Source organism: Phaseolus vulgaris, chromosome 9 (assembly GCF_000499845.2).
Source record: "Phaseolus vulgaris cultivar G19833 chromosome 9, P. vulgaris v2.0, whole genome shotgun sequence".
In the NCBI taxonomy this organism is placed as follows: domain Eukaryota; kingdom Viridiplantae; phylum Streptophyta; class Magnoliopsida; order Fabales; family Fabaceae; genus Phaseolus; species Phaseolus vulgaris.
Window position 1 is genome coordinate 30,151,087 of NC_023751.2, and position 13,735 is coordinate 30,164,821.

General features: G+C 31.3%; 1 protein-coding gene across 3 annotated transcripts; it reads right to left on the reverse strand.

The window, feature by feature from the left end:
- Positions 1-399: 399 nt before the first annotated feature.
- LOC137820850 (acyl-protein thioesterase 1) lies at positions 400-9,507 on the reverse strand. 3 transcript variants are annotated; one of them, XM_068625132.1, is made up of 10 exons: positions 9,367-9,507; positions 8,058-8,132; positions 7,759-7,873; positions 5,995-6,031; positions 5,796-5,865; positions 5,479-5,583; positions 4,366-4,516; positions 4,173-4,255; positions 839-932; positions 400-723 (listed from the first exon to the last, which is right to left on the reverse strand). In XM_068625132.1, the coding sequence occupies exons 2-10, from the start codon at positions 8,089-8,091 to the stop codon at positions 636-638; spliced, it is 777 nt and encodes a 258-aa protein (XP_068481233.1). In that variant the 5' UTR covers positions 8,092-8,132; positions 9,367-9,507; the 3' UTR covers positions 400-635. The 3 variants fall into 3 exon arrangements, with proteins under 3 accessions (XP_068481233.1, XP_068481234.1, XP_068481235.1); XM_068625133.1 differs by having other exon boundaries at positions 9,310-9,435; XM_068625134.1 differs by lacking the exon at positions 9,367-9,507 and adding an exon at positions 8,738-9,317.
- Between the last annotated feature and the right edge of the window lie 4,228 nt (positions 9,508-13,735).

The window sequence follows — 13,735 nt, forward strand, 5'->3', positions numbered from 1 at the left end:
CAAATGGAAATCAGGTTCTGAAAAACATTTCAGTTTTGATCCATTTTTTGTTTAGAACCCGTTTTGAAACTACACTTTTATAACTTAATTTTATCTATCTTTAAACTATTTTTAAAATATAAGGTTTATCCAACTGGTTTTAAAATTAGTTTTGAATTTTTTTTTAAATTGTAAAATCAGCTTACACCGAAATCCAATTTTGTTCACAAACCAGCTTAAAAACTGATTTGAAATTCGTTGGTGATGTTTTAAAATCTAATCCACATATTGTGTTTGGTTTTATACAAAACCAAAACCAAGTACACCGTCAGTATTAAGTCCCACTGGAAGCCCAGTAAAGGGAGATTAACGCGTCATGTCTAAATAATATCATGTAACAAAACGAAAACCTTACAAGCATTGTAGATCATCTTCAGCATAATATATTATTTCATCACCATACTTGCCACCAAGTTTTTGTTTCAATGACAGTACCTTGTTTCGAAGATGCCTTCAGGCCAAGTGTTTTACAAAATGGATTGAGAATATATTATGCATGTCATCAGCAGAAATCTAAGCAAATCTGCAATAACAAAATTACAATTGACAAAAAGGAAAAGAATTACTTTTCATATTTTGCTTCCTTTGCGGGCTACCTATGCAGTATTCCCCTCAAGGCCCAATTTTGACGTTAGCCAAGCGCAAACCTCATCCATCTCTTCTGGAATTGTGTAGTGTCCAAGCCTTAGAACCAAAAGAAAAGTCCAGAAAAAAAATTAAAATTTAGCATGGTATAAAGAAGATTTTATAAAAAGAAAAAAATAGGACAAAATCTATTACAGGGCTTTTCGTTTATTACCCATTATAAGCTTTAAAAGTTACATCCCCAAATCCAGTTGAACTTAAGCACTTCGATGACTTCTCACCAGACTTATAGGGAACAACATCATCACCTGAGAATATAAATGCAAATGTTATTCACTCCACTATTCAAAAGTTAAATTACCTAGCAATAGTGGTAATGTTGGCGAAAATGAGCTTAATATCGAACAACTAGAGCACATTATAAAACGATTGTATGGATTTTACCCTGCTAAATACATAGAAAAATTTATACAACCTAGATGAACAGTGTTAAACATGAACCAATGGCAATTATTAACTGAACATATAGTTTAAATAATAAGGTGTGTCAGCCTGGATATACATTAAATAAAGGAATGTTTTGCAGCATTTTGCAAAAGCATGATATTTGAAATCAATATAAATAGCAAAATCACCTACATAGGTGACCCACTTCTCGACCAACTTATGTTGTGATTAGAAAAGCTTGTCATATAAATTATTTAGTCAAAATTCTATTTCATGAAAAAATCGAAGCAAAACCAAAGTGCCAACTTTGTTAGAAACCAAGATCTTATTTATCATATATCTCCCAAACTACAGCCTATCCCTCAAGGTAAACGTAACAGAACTTGTATCATTTTTCTCACAATGCTGGTGCTATGTGTACATGCAGCGCAGAAACACGTGACCACCTACTACAGGGTGATTACTTTCCTTTGAAAAAACCAAGGTTTACTCACTTTTTTATCCCTTCACTTTTCGGTACTTCTGTTCAGTCCCTAATCTAGATTTTGACCAATCAAAGTTCCTGAACTTTTGTTCTGATACCACTGAGTCCTTGTTGTCAAGTTAAAATATTATTGAAACTTAACAGTGGCGTTGGCAACCCAAGCCAAGCCATGTATTCAAGAAGTCTAATGAGATAATCACCTGTAATTGTTTTAGTAAACTGTTTTCAATCCCTCATCTAGTCAGATCACTGGCTGTGGCGTAACAGGTAAACAGGAATAAAAACACAATTTGATGACGTGACAACTCACTTGACTGTGGACATCATCACTCATCAGTTACGCAGTTATGTAGCAGCAGGGATTAAACATGGAAAAAGAACAAATGTTCAGGGACTTTGACCGTTACTATCCCTTGCAGTCCTTAAATGTGCGTGGTAGGAAAAGTACTAGCACATATTAGTTACGGAGTTTCTTACTTTCTGTGTCCCTAAATTTTATGAGAAACTGGTGTCTTTGGCGCCTCCGCAACTTCCGCATGATGGCTGATTCAATAGTCATACCTAGGATCAGTTGCAAGAATGGTTCACTGTATTTTATTCATTGCCCTGGTGTTTTAGAGATTATCTTGGTTTTGTGCTTTACGTTTAAAATTTGTTATACATAATTACAGATATCATGATCATATCTTTATAATTAGAAATATAAAGATAATTGTTATAGTTATAGAAATAAGACCAAATCTTTTATAATCAGAAATATATTATACAAGTATTATAGGAACTTTTTCTTTACTCCAACATCATATATTTATTGCTAGAGAATATCAATCTCCTCTATTTATTGTATTAAATTATTTTTCTTGATATAAATAAAACACCCACGTCTCAAAAACACATGATTTCAGCTCAATGTCTCTCTATTTCCTATAGTTTAACATGCTATCTAGAGCCCCTTGAAAACCATGTTGGCACAGTGGACCCAGATTCTCTAGTGGAGAGTTTTTGTTTTTTGGGCCCTCTTGTGCTCCAGTGACCTCTATTCACTCCGAAGACCACAAGTCCAAGATCACCCAACACCAATCTACACAACCATCAAAACGCCGCCTAAGAACAGTGACTTACACGTGGAGATTTTAGAAGAAATAGGGATGTTAATGCGAAGTCAACCAATGAATCCCTGTATCAAACTTGTACCTGACCAAAATAGTTGTATATAGACCCAAGGAGATACTGACAGTAGTTATTTGCTAAGCTAAACTATCTCAGTGTCACTCGTCTTGACATTGTCTTTGCAGTGAGTGTTAGTAAGTCATTTTTTAACTTTCCTTGTCAAGAGGCTTGGGGCGCAGTTGTATGGATTCTAGGATATATTAAGAATACTATTGGCAAAGATCATTATTTATGAAGATAAGGGAAATACTCAAATTGTTGTGTACTCTAATGTTGGTTGGGTATTCTCACCCAGTGATGACCACTCCACTTCAGGGTACTGTGTTCTTCTTGGGATAATTTAATATCTTGGAAAAGTAAGAGACAAAATATTGTGGCAAGATAAAATACAAAAGCATAATGGCTTCAGACACCTGTGAGCTCATATGGCTAAAACAACTTCTCAAATAAATTTGAAGGAAATTTTCAATTGCATCTTATATGTGACAATCAAACAGCATTATGCATTACATAAAATTGTGTATTTTATGAAGAAAAAAAACAAACATATTGAGGTAAATTGTCATTTCACATGAGAAAAATTGGAATTTGGAGAAACCACCGTTAAACTTGTCAACTCTAGTGAATAGTTGGTACACATATTTACCAAGTCTATTAAGAAGTCCAAAGATCAATCACATCTCTAGTAAAATGAGCACACAAGACTTATATGTTCTAGCTTGAGGGCAGTGTTACAATTACAGGAATGAGGATCGCATCTTTATAGATACAAATATCAGGATCATATCTTTGTAATTAGAAACATCAAGATCATGTGTGTATGTGTATCATTAGTGACATTTATTCTAGTATCATATATTTGTTATTAGAGGATATCAAATTTTTGTATTTATTGTATTGATTTCATTCTTTTAATATAAATCACTCGTGTAGTCATAGAAATATACGGTTTCAAACTTAATGAAACTCACTTTTCTTATGTTTAACTATTTCCTTTAATGTTAGATTTCTAATTGACCCTGGAGTTGTAGTTTAACAGTTTTCTTTCCACTTATTGGAGATCCACATCATCTACTAAAGATATGACAAGATTATAGTATATAAGTGAAAATCTCACCTTGTAGACTGATTTTATGAAGATTAGTTAGGTTTAAAGTCCATTTTCTATAATGACATTGGAGTCTGTCCAAACGAGGGTTGTTGGCTCCATTAGGCTACCCGCAATTGAATTATCTATAAATATCTTATCTCAAACTCGAGATGTCCAGTCCTCGGTGCGAGGAAGAGTGTTGGAGATCTCATATAGAGATATAGTCAAATTATAATGCGTAAGTAGGTGAAAACCTTACTTTGTAAACCAGTTTTGTAAGGTTAAGTCAAGATTAAAATCTACTTTCTAAGAACACTTGTTTCATAAAAAGAGTATATTTTATTTTCATAGATTTACCTTTTCCATGACAAAGCAAAACAGGAAAGGACTGAGCCCGCCTTGTAGCTTCATGTATCCCTTGTAACTTGTTACTCAAGGTCCTATGCAAAGAACAAAAATATAGCAATTTCATTAAGTAATATAGAAAGCGGAGGAAGGGGGCTTGAATCAAACTAACATGAGAAGTTAAAATATTGTCAAGAGACCAGACTTTGAGCATGGAAGCCAGCCACTTAAACCAACAGCTGCACTTATGTTGGCAGGATAAGCATTCCCATTCCCATATTTCCCAGCAGTAAAGCAGGACACGGAGTACAGGGCAGTAGCTGCTCCCATGCTGAACCCTCCCACACCAAGCTTAACTGTCATACAAATATCAGACTAAAAATTGTTATAACTCATAATAATTTGTTTACTGTGATTGAAAAAATGAACTATACAAACATGAAACATAAAAAAAAGTAATAGTTAAGCAGAATTAATAAAAAATTCCCTTCATTTAACAGCATCTGAAATTGAGCATTTACACTATTGACCTTAGCAACTCCAGTAACATTTTAGAAACTTAACCATATAGACTGAAATTTAACCATATATCAGCTTTTTGCTTCCCTTTAGGACCTAGACCTCAAATCTGAGGAATTTACTGTGTTCATATCAGAGGCTGGCAATATTGGCTCTCTGAGCCATTCATATTTCTTCCAAATACATAGCTAATTGGGGCATGTGGCTAACAACCACTTACATGCATTATTAAATGATAAGTATAACACATGGTAGATCTCAAAATAAGTTATGTAGATCAAATATACATATTTTTTCCTGCACATTCAAAAACCTGATGTTTACTGAGATGGGATCTCAAAGTCATGCAGTTTTACAATATTAATATGATGGTGGTATAAGGTTCACAAGTTTGCATTTAATACATGGTTTTCAAGTGTTCTATAGAAAGCAGGCAGAAAATCAATCATTTCACCAAACAAGCTAACCAAATATGCATTTATTGTACTAAAGTATGCAAAATGATCTTAAGCTGTTATTTACAGTTATATACTTGTGTTGTGTCTATTTCTTTATTCTTTTCCACCTTTTGGTGTGCAAGTTTAAGCACCATAGTTAGATATCTTTGACAAACCAAAGATCAGGCCCAAGATAATTTATTTTTTCTAATTAAATGACATGAATAAGCAAAAATATGCAAGAGTTCAATTATTAAGTTCTAATTTTTATGATAATCTAGCAAGAAAATAAGCTTTATGTCATATAACATGGCATCGACATACTCATAAAATTAGACAAAAATGTTGAGAGAGAAACCTACTGTCTGCAGGCTCCGTAGACAACAAATTTGCAACATGCGCAGCTGAAGCATCCAATCCTTCAAGATCATCTGGAGCATCTTCTGAAATCTCTCCAACATCAAACCCTAAGAGATACGAAAGTTATAGATAAGAAATTTATAAAGACCAATTTAAGGTTATTATTACAAAATTTAAAACTCATAGTGCTAGCTCTGTCCTCAAATGCACTTCTATGCTCCATGTGACAATTTCAATGTTGCAGCACATAAGCCTGTTTATAATACATTAACTATAGAGGTTTATATTCCCTCTAAGGGCCTAAAAACCAATAACTTACAAGCAGTAGATGGAAAGCCACCAAAAATAGATATTGGCTGAGTAGGAGCAGTTGGACATATCCATTTAATCTGCACCAAACATTTAAACAATGATCTTTCAAATTACTATCAATATGATCATACATATCCCAAGAATATAAATCTAGTCATAAGCAATATGTGTTCCCCTATTAACAGTTAAAAGTTCTGTGTGCTTACATTTGTAAGAGGAAGGGTCTCTAGAAGCTGGGACCAACTGCATAAGCAAAGCAGAAAATGAGTTTTGTTCTCCAAGTTAAAACCCATTATTAAAACAATGCTAAAACATCAAATTAAGTTGACACTCTAATGGTTAACCCTGCTGATTCCCTTGTTCAATAGCATGTGCCACTCTTATGAATCACCTTTTTATGATAGGGCCCAGAATTTAGAAAATGAGAACCAAATGATAAGCTCCTAGTGTTGAATCACCATTTGACTCCTAAGAACCAAGATAAGACTCCAAAGAAAGGTTTCAGACGCCAAATGCCAGAGAGTTTTTCTCTCAATTTTATATCTCAAAAGTTGTTTTACACGAGGGAAAGCAAGGGTATTTATAGGAGAAGTCACCCTCCAATGCACGTGCTAATGTAAGTGAAATGAAAACCAAATTCCTAATTTAGATGGTTTTATCTAGTCTCAGCCATGAGATGAAGAGCGAAATTTGAATTTTAAAATCAAATTCCGACCTTAATTCCCACCTCTAATCATATTTAATGGCTTTTCATTCTCTAGATACCTACCATGTAGCCATTGAATCCAAACTTCCATCTCAAGGAATTGATCAAGTTCCTTTATCTCCTTTAAATCTTAATTTTGTCTTATAGTTCCACATTGTCCTTATAATTTAGTCTCTCTAAGCCAAATTTAACTAGCTCTTTAAATTGTTTTGTAACCTTTGATTTCAGATCCGAAAAGATATAGGAGGCTAGTGAGAAAACTCATTTATCTCAATATGACAAGACCTAATATTTCTTATGTAGTCAAAGTTGTTAGTCAATTCATGCATAATCCTCAAATTGATCACTGGAATGTTGTAATTCGCATTCCAAGATATATTAAAAAAAATGCTCCTAGACAAGGATTGTTGTATGAGTACAAAGAAATACTCAAATTATATGTGATGCATATTGGGTTGATTGTTACACTGACAAGAGATCCACCACAGGATATTGGAGGGAATATTGTCTCCTAGAAGAGAAAGAAAAAAAGTGTTGCCCAATACAATGCAAAAACTGAATACAGATCTATGGCTTTGGTCACTTGTGAATTTGTGTGGATTAAACAACTCCTTCAAGAGTTTAAATTTTGCCAAGTTGAGCAGATGAAATTGTATTGCTTTCAGTCTTGTGCTTCATGAAAGATTCAAACACATAGAGATTAATTGTCCTTTTATCAGGGAGAAACTATTATCCAAGGAACTCCGCACTGGATTTATCAACTCTGACGACCAGCTTGCAAACATTCTCACTAAGTACTTGAGAGAACCTAGAATTCAATTTATTGGTGCATTTAATGTATATGTTTCAACTTGGGGACAAGTTAAAATTATGATTGTTATGGTATTGTAGACCTATCATAAAGTTGTTTTTTGGGTGTATGTACCTAGATTAAGAGTTGAGTGTTTCTTGGTGTATGTAACTTCTCCTTGTAATGTACTCTTCCCTTTTTCATATATATAAAATAAAAATCAGCTAAGCATGCAACTCCTTGATTTATTATCACATCCAAATTCAAGTGTGACATATTCTTTCAATTCACAAGTATCCTAGGCAACAATTAACAACAACAATCATAAATAATGACTGAAAAAATAAAAGAGCATAGAAACATATCACCCACCCACAAATAAATTTCCATATGTGTGTTTGTATATATATATGTATGTGTGTGTGCACCTATGTGTATAAATTTGAGATAGAGCAATAGGAAATGTCATGTCACCTGGAGCCATTATCCCCGAGGCCATGCAACCAAACTATAGTTGCTTGGTGTTTACCTTTAGGCCTGACAACATAGGTTCTTCCAAACTCAAATGCTCTTCTAGAAGATCTACCACCTAAAATGGAACCACAATAAAGAATGATTTATCACAAAGAAAACGAGATGGGATAACAATTATGCACCCTAAATACACAGAAGTTAACCCCATTAATCCATCTTAAGAATTCCTAGATACTGTCCTTTAGAATTCAATAAATTACACCGTGAAGTAGCACGCATACTACAAAGAAGATACTTACCAACAGAACCAAGTGATGGCGCAGCAAAGCTCATGTTGGCCTCTATAAAAAAACACCTAAAGATCACTCCTAGAGCTGCAATAAACCAACATTGAAAATTTGAAATAAAACAAAAAACCTCAGTTAAGTAAACAAGAATGGTAATGATACAAGTCTAGAGTAAATGAAGATCCGGCATCAAATAAACAGAAAAGACATAACTATCAGAACAGAACATTTAAGAAATCAATAACTAAGTATCTTAGTTGGAAGCAGAAGTTGTATTTCAAGTCTTCACAAGCCTAAGAAATACATTCAACAGTACTGTTAGAGATCCTACACCAACTAGAAACATAGTCAAATTATAGTATATAAGGGGCAAACCTCATCTTGCAAGCCAATTTTATTGGGTTGAATTAGACCTAAATCCACTTTCAAAGATGTATAAACCAATATGGCAACCAATCAAGTTGAGCAAAATACAAGACTGGTTTACATTATCCAGCTTACTCAAATGTTGAAATTACAACGGTAAAAAAATGAGAACATCAAATTTAAAAGACAATAATATGTTTGCAAACGTCCGAGCTTAGAGGAGTTCTGTTCCATTTTAAATCATTGAAAAAGAAGGAACGAGATAGGATTTCATTTCCAAAACCAGTGAAATGAAACTCGAGTAACACAAGAAAAGCAGGCATTACAATGTTTGGGAAAACTGAAGCAGAGGAGGGTATCTGAGCTTTTGGGTGGACTGACTTTCTCAGTTCACTAGGACTGTAAAACATTAAACCAAACAAACAACAAAGGAAAACTATTATTCAACACAGAAACCAACATAAGATTAAAAAAAATGGTTCCCAATCTCGTGCTTAAAATTTTTTCAAAGAAGTCAGAAAAGTTCGAGAGATTTTAAAATAAAAATATCAGACAAATAGAAACCACACTAATGCCAGTATCCACGCATTTGTGCCCTGACCTCAATGTTAGAACTAGGTCAAATTTAAACAAGGTCCCAAAACACCCAAGAGAAACGAGACAACATCCCAAAAAAGAACAAAATAAATTTGACAGTAAATCTCATTGAAGATTATATCAACGAGAATCATGGCAAGAAATAAAATCAATAAACCCACATTCCACGACATACAAATAATCAGCCACCATTCATAAGCAAAACACACAAAACAAAACAAAAACGAAATCAAGCTATAAAATTATTTTAAAATGAAAAAGGAGCACAAAAACGACATTAGATAGTAAGAAGTGATTGTACCACAAAAACGTAAAGAAAAAATGCAAGGACGAAGACTCAAGTTCTAGAAACTCGAACCTCTCTGTTGATATCGCGAACTCCAGAAACCCAAAAAATGTCTGAAGCTTTGTGTTGATTTCGTCGTCTCGTCCTTTTTTTAACTTTGTTATTTTCCCCTTCTTCCGTATAAATTATAAATTATTATAAACTAAAAAAAAAACACACACACACACACTTACTGTGGACTTTTCTAATGTATTTTGGATTTAGTGAAATGTGGTCATGTACATGTAAGTCCAATACACGGTGCACAATGGCCGTTCGATGTAAATCAGTGTTGGATAAGTGAATGCCACGTATCGTTGACGAGGATTGGCGACAAAATACCGGCGTGTGTCAGAGGACGCTGCACGATGCGATTGGTAGGAGATCGGATACCCCGTGTGGTCCAGATCTACCCTTTCAACAGCAAAATACAGGAGAAAAAAAAATAAAGATTATTTAATCTTATTTATGTAATATTTTTTTGTCAGTATCATAAAAACAGTATTGCGTTATTAAAAAAAATATTAGTAATAATAATTAAATTCTTTAAGTTTTTAAGATACTTTGGTAAAAATGAATTTTTAAAAATACTAGTTTCTTCTTCACAGTGCAAGGGATAATAAGAGTATTTCTGTATATGTTTATTGGAGGAATCTCAGGTGGAACACTATTCGTGATATATGATATAGAGTTTATAAAAATGCAATTAAATATTTCAAGTTATAAAGAAGAAAAAACAAATAAATGCATGAATAAATAAATTTGAGTCAAATTTATCTAAGGAAACGTGATGAAATGATTAAACTAAATAATTTTAAACTTTGTATTATAAAAATTATAAAATTTAATACCTATAGTTTAAAAAAATATTAATATCAAATTATATGTGTTCTTACAAATGTATAGATTATGATTTGTAAGATTATAGTATGTTTTTTTATGTTTGAGATGTATTATTTTATCACACCTAAAATGATGGTGTATGTTCAAGACATCTTCACAATCAATTTAAGATGGGAATAAAAATGTAAACTCGTATTAATTATCTTAACCTTTGGTTACGTGTCAAATAATCATATTACTAATGCAAGCACTTGTTATTACATAATTAATATATTATTGTTGAGTTGTCTAAGTAAATTGAAAATATATCGATCTACCATTTATATACAGGATGTTTTAGTAAGCTTGATAGATGTCTTTGGTAGGTTGAGATATTCTCTTATAGTGTATCTAGAATATATAAAATAAGAAATACATGATAAAACTAATAAAGAATAATATTATTGATATAATTTATGAAACATTTCTTTGCAAATTACATTTGGAGTGAATTTTGTAATATGTTTATCATTCTTATATGTAAGTATTTTCAAACCATTATGTGTTAACCATGACGAAAAATTGACTTTAGAAGATAAATTCCAACACGTTTAAAATACTTTCCTTACTATTTTTATTGTTATGAAATAAATAAATAGTTACTGAAAGTGATTATGCTAAATTGCAAATGGAACTTTAGAATCAAATAGAATAAATAATAGTTTTAAATGAATATCTTCTCTCCAACTTTGTTTCCAAAATATTATGATTGATCAGTGTTAGAATGTACCGAGGGACGAATTATAAATTTGTTAATTACCTAACTGTTTTATGCAAAACACACAATACAAAATATAAAATAATTTATCAGAGTAAGAAAAAGAGAATCACAAAAAAAAATTTATACAGGTTCACTCTTAACCAAAAGATACATCCAACCCCCAACACACCACTGAAGATTCACTAAGTAATCAAAACCAGATTACAAAACAGTTAAGAGTGTTGATCTTGAGCCATTTTAGAACACACAACACTCCTAACAAAAAGATAGTTTCCATAAACACTATCTGAAATTGTTTTACAACATAATACATAATGAAGAAATGAATTAGAATATATTTGGATTTTACACAATTGAAGTACAGAAGAAATAACCAAAAATCTTATTTCACACTGAAGCAATGATCCAAGATGACAAGATGATTCTCAAAGCACTTTGATCTTCTCTCTTGTAAAACAATTTCAATAAACTCTCTTCTTGTTTTTTAAAATGATAAAAAAACAGTCTTTATATAAACTTTAAAAGATAGTTAAAACAATTTGATCATTAAGTGAAATTTATTAAACGCATTTTAAAAAATGACTTGAAAATCATAACAACATTATGTTAAAATTATTTAATTGATTTTTAAAATAAATTGCTGATTGTTTTCATTTTCTATTAAAATCTCAACATAAAAACCAGTTCATTTATCGAAGAACTTATTGATTTTTCTTTACACAAAAGAAAACAAAGCATTTTTAAATCCTTTTAAAAAAATTTAAGTGTTATTCAATCGGTTTGTTGTGATAAAACATGTTGAAAAACTTGTTTTAATCATCGGACTTGAATAGAAACTTGTTCAACTGATTTAAAACACTAAACAACTAACTAGAATTAACACAAATTTGAAAAACAAAACTTTCAAAAGAGATTTCAAATCATACGAACTTGTATCATAACTAAGTGCAAAATAACAACTCAAAATCTACCTAATATACACACAACAATAGATTCTTCAAGCTCGATTTGGAAATCATCAAAGCAATCTTCTTCAACTCTCAGTTGGGTAACAATGAGTCGAGTGTCACATAATCCAAAAGATTGGTCTATATTTCTTAATAGCATGACAAGAACATAAATCTTTAGTTTCAATTAAAGATTTGGAAGTCCATATGCAACCATTACATTTAAAAAATTAGGAGTTTATATATTTGTATTCAAGTGAGTTGAGATTACCTTAAATGAGTAAGATACACAATATATAATAAGAAATACTCACAATCATATTGTGTTAAGATTTTGGGTTAAGAGTGGTGTCATGTTTTCTTGTGTGGTTGATCATGTATTAACTTATTCATTTGAAATAGATTACGCAACTAATTACGCATAAAATATTATTTTGATGTTATAACACTTATGAGACACATTATGCTACTAACAAGAAAATGTAAAGTTAGTACCCAAATAAAAATATCTATACAAATGATGTAGTTATTTACATCTATATAAACATTATTGGAAAAGAATGTGAGGTTAAGATAAACCAAGACGGGAGTAAATTGGTTAAAGATTAACCTTTTCTTAAACCTTTTGAAAAATTGACCTTATTAAAAAGCTAAATGCAATTGATTATGGAATCAAGAATGATAAAGATTTCATACATAAAACTTGTACAACAATAATAATATAAAAAAGAGTTAAAAAGAGAGAGATCACCAAAAGTTATATTAGTTCAAATCATAACATATTTTTCATCGGTCTCCGATATTCAACCTTAGAATAACTGGAATCTACTGTCTTTATATGTTTAAATACAAAACATATATAAAATATGAAGTACAACAATATCAACTCATGAATACAATCAAAAGAATATCTAACCCTTAGATCACATCAATATGAAACCAACAAATGTAACTCTTGAACACTCAAGAGGAAACCAAATGGAATCAATCCAACAACACATAAATGAAAGGATGTAACCAGAAACACAAAAGAAGCACAACAATAATACACAATTTTAGTGATTCTTTGACTCATTCAAGATGTAGTTGAAAGAGTTATTTGATAAATCTTGTAAGCACTCTTGAAATAGCTTAAAAATATCTCAATAAAGTTGTAATTTCACTTTTGAAAATATTATTAGATGTGTAAAAGAGTGAGTCAAAGGTTCTATCTATATAGTTTTGAAAGTACCGATTAAAAATTGATTTAAACACATTTAACCAATTATCTTAAATTGGTAATTGATTATTCTTGGTAAAGGTTGAAAATCATTTATTGTTCTCTATTTTAATCGGTTATTACTCGTGTTAATAGATTATTTTTGCTCTGCGTTTATTTTAGAAAACAACTTAAAACAATGTAAATTGATTATTAAAAATGATAATTGATTATTTTGTGAAATCAATTTAAATACATATTTTTGTTCTTTTATTTCAATCAATTAACAAAGCGGATAATTGATTATCATGTTTTGAAACATATCAAGAACAATTTAATCAAGTATATAAAAACCTTGATTGATTAATCAAACTTAAAACCTTCTTCGCATATTTTAACCTTTTAAAAAACAATTTTATTGGTTAATATTTAGATTTGGTTGTGCACTAAGTTGAGAATCTTGTTATTTCCTTGAGTATAAGAGTATCAAACACATGCAACGAAAGTTATAGCACATAATACATTTTCAGTATCATCATCTTCAAACATCATAATTAAAACAACTTCTCTTGAGGCTTGACTTACTTTTTATGTCCAACATAGCAAACTTAGTGACAAATGATCTACCTGGTTAAGATGAAATATAATTATTGT

Coding starts and splice junctions, on each gene's coding strand:
- LOC137820850 (XM_068625132.1), bottom strand. CDS start 8,091: ATGAGCTTTGCTGCGCCATCACTTGGTTCTGTTG. Junction 7,874..8,057: donor GCCATCACTTGGTTCTGTTG/GTAAGTATCTTC, acceptor GTTCCATTTTAG/GTGGTAGATCTTCTAGAAGA. Junction 5,866..5,994: donor AGACCCTTCCTCTTACAAAT/GTAAGCACACAG, acceptor TGTTTGGTGCAG/ATTAAATGGATATGTCCAAC.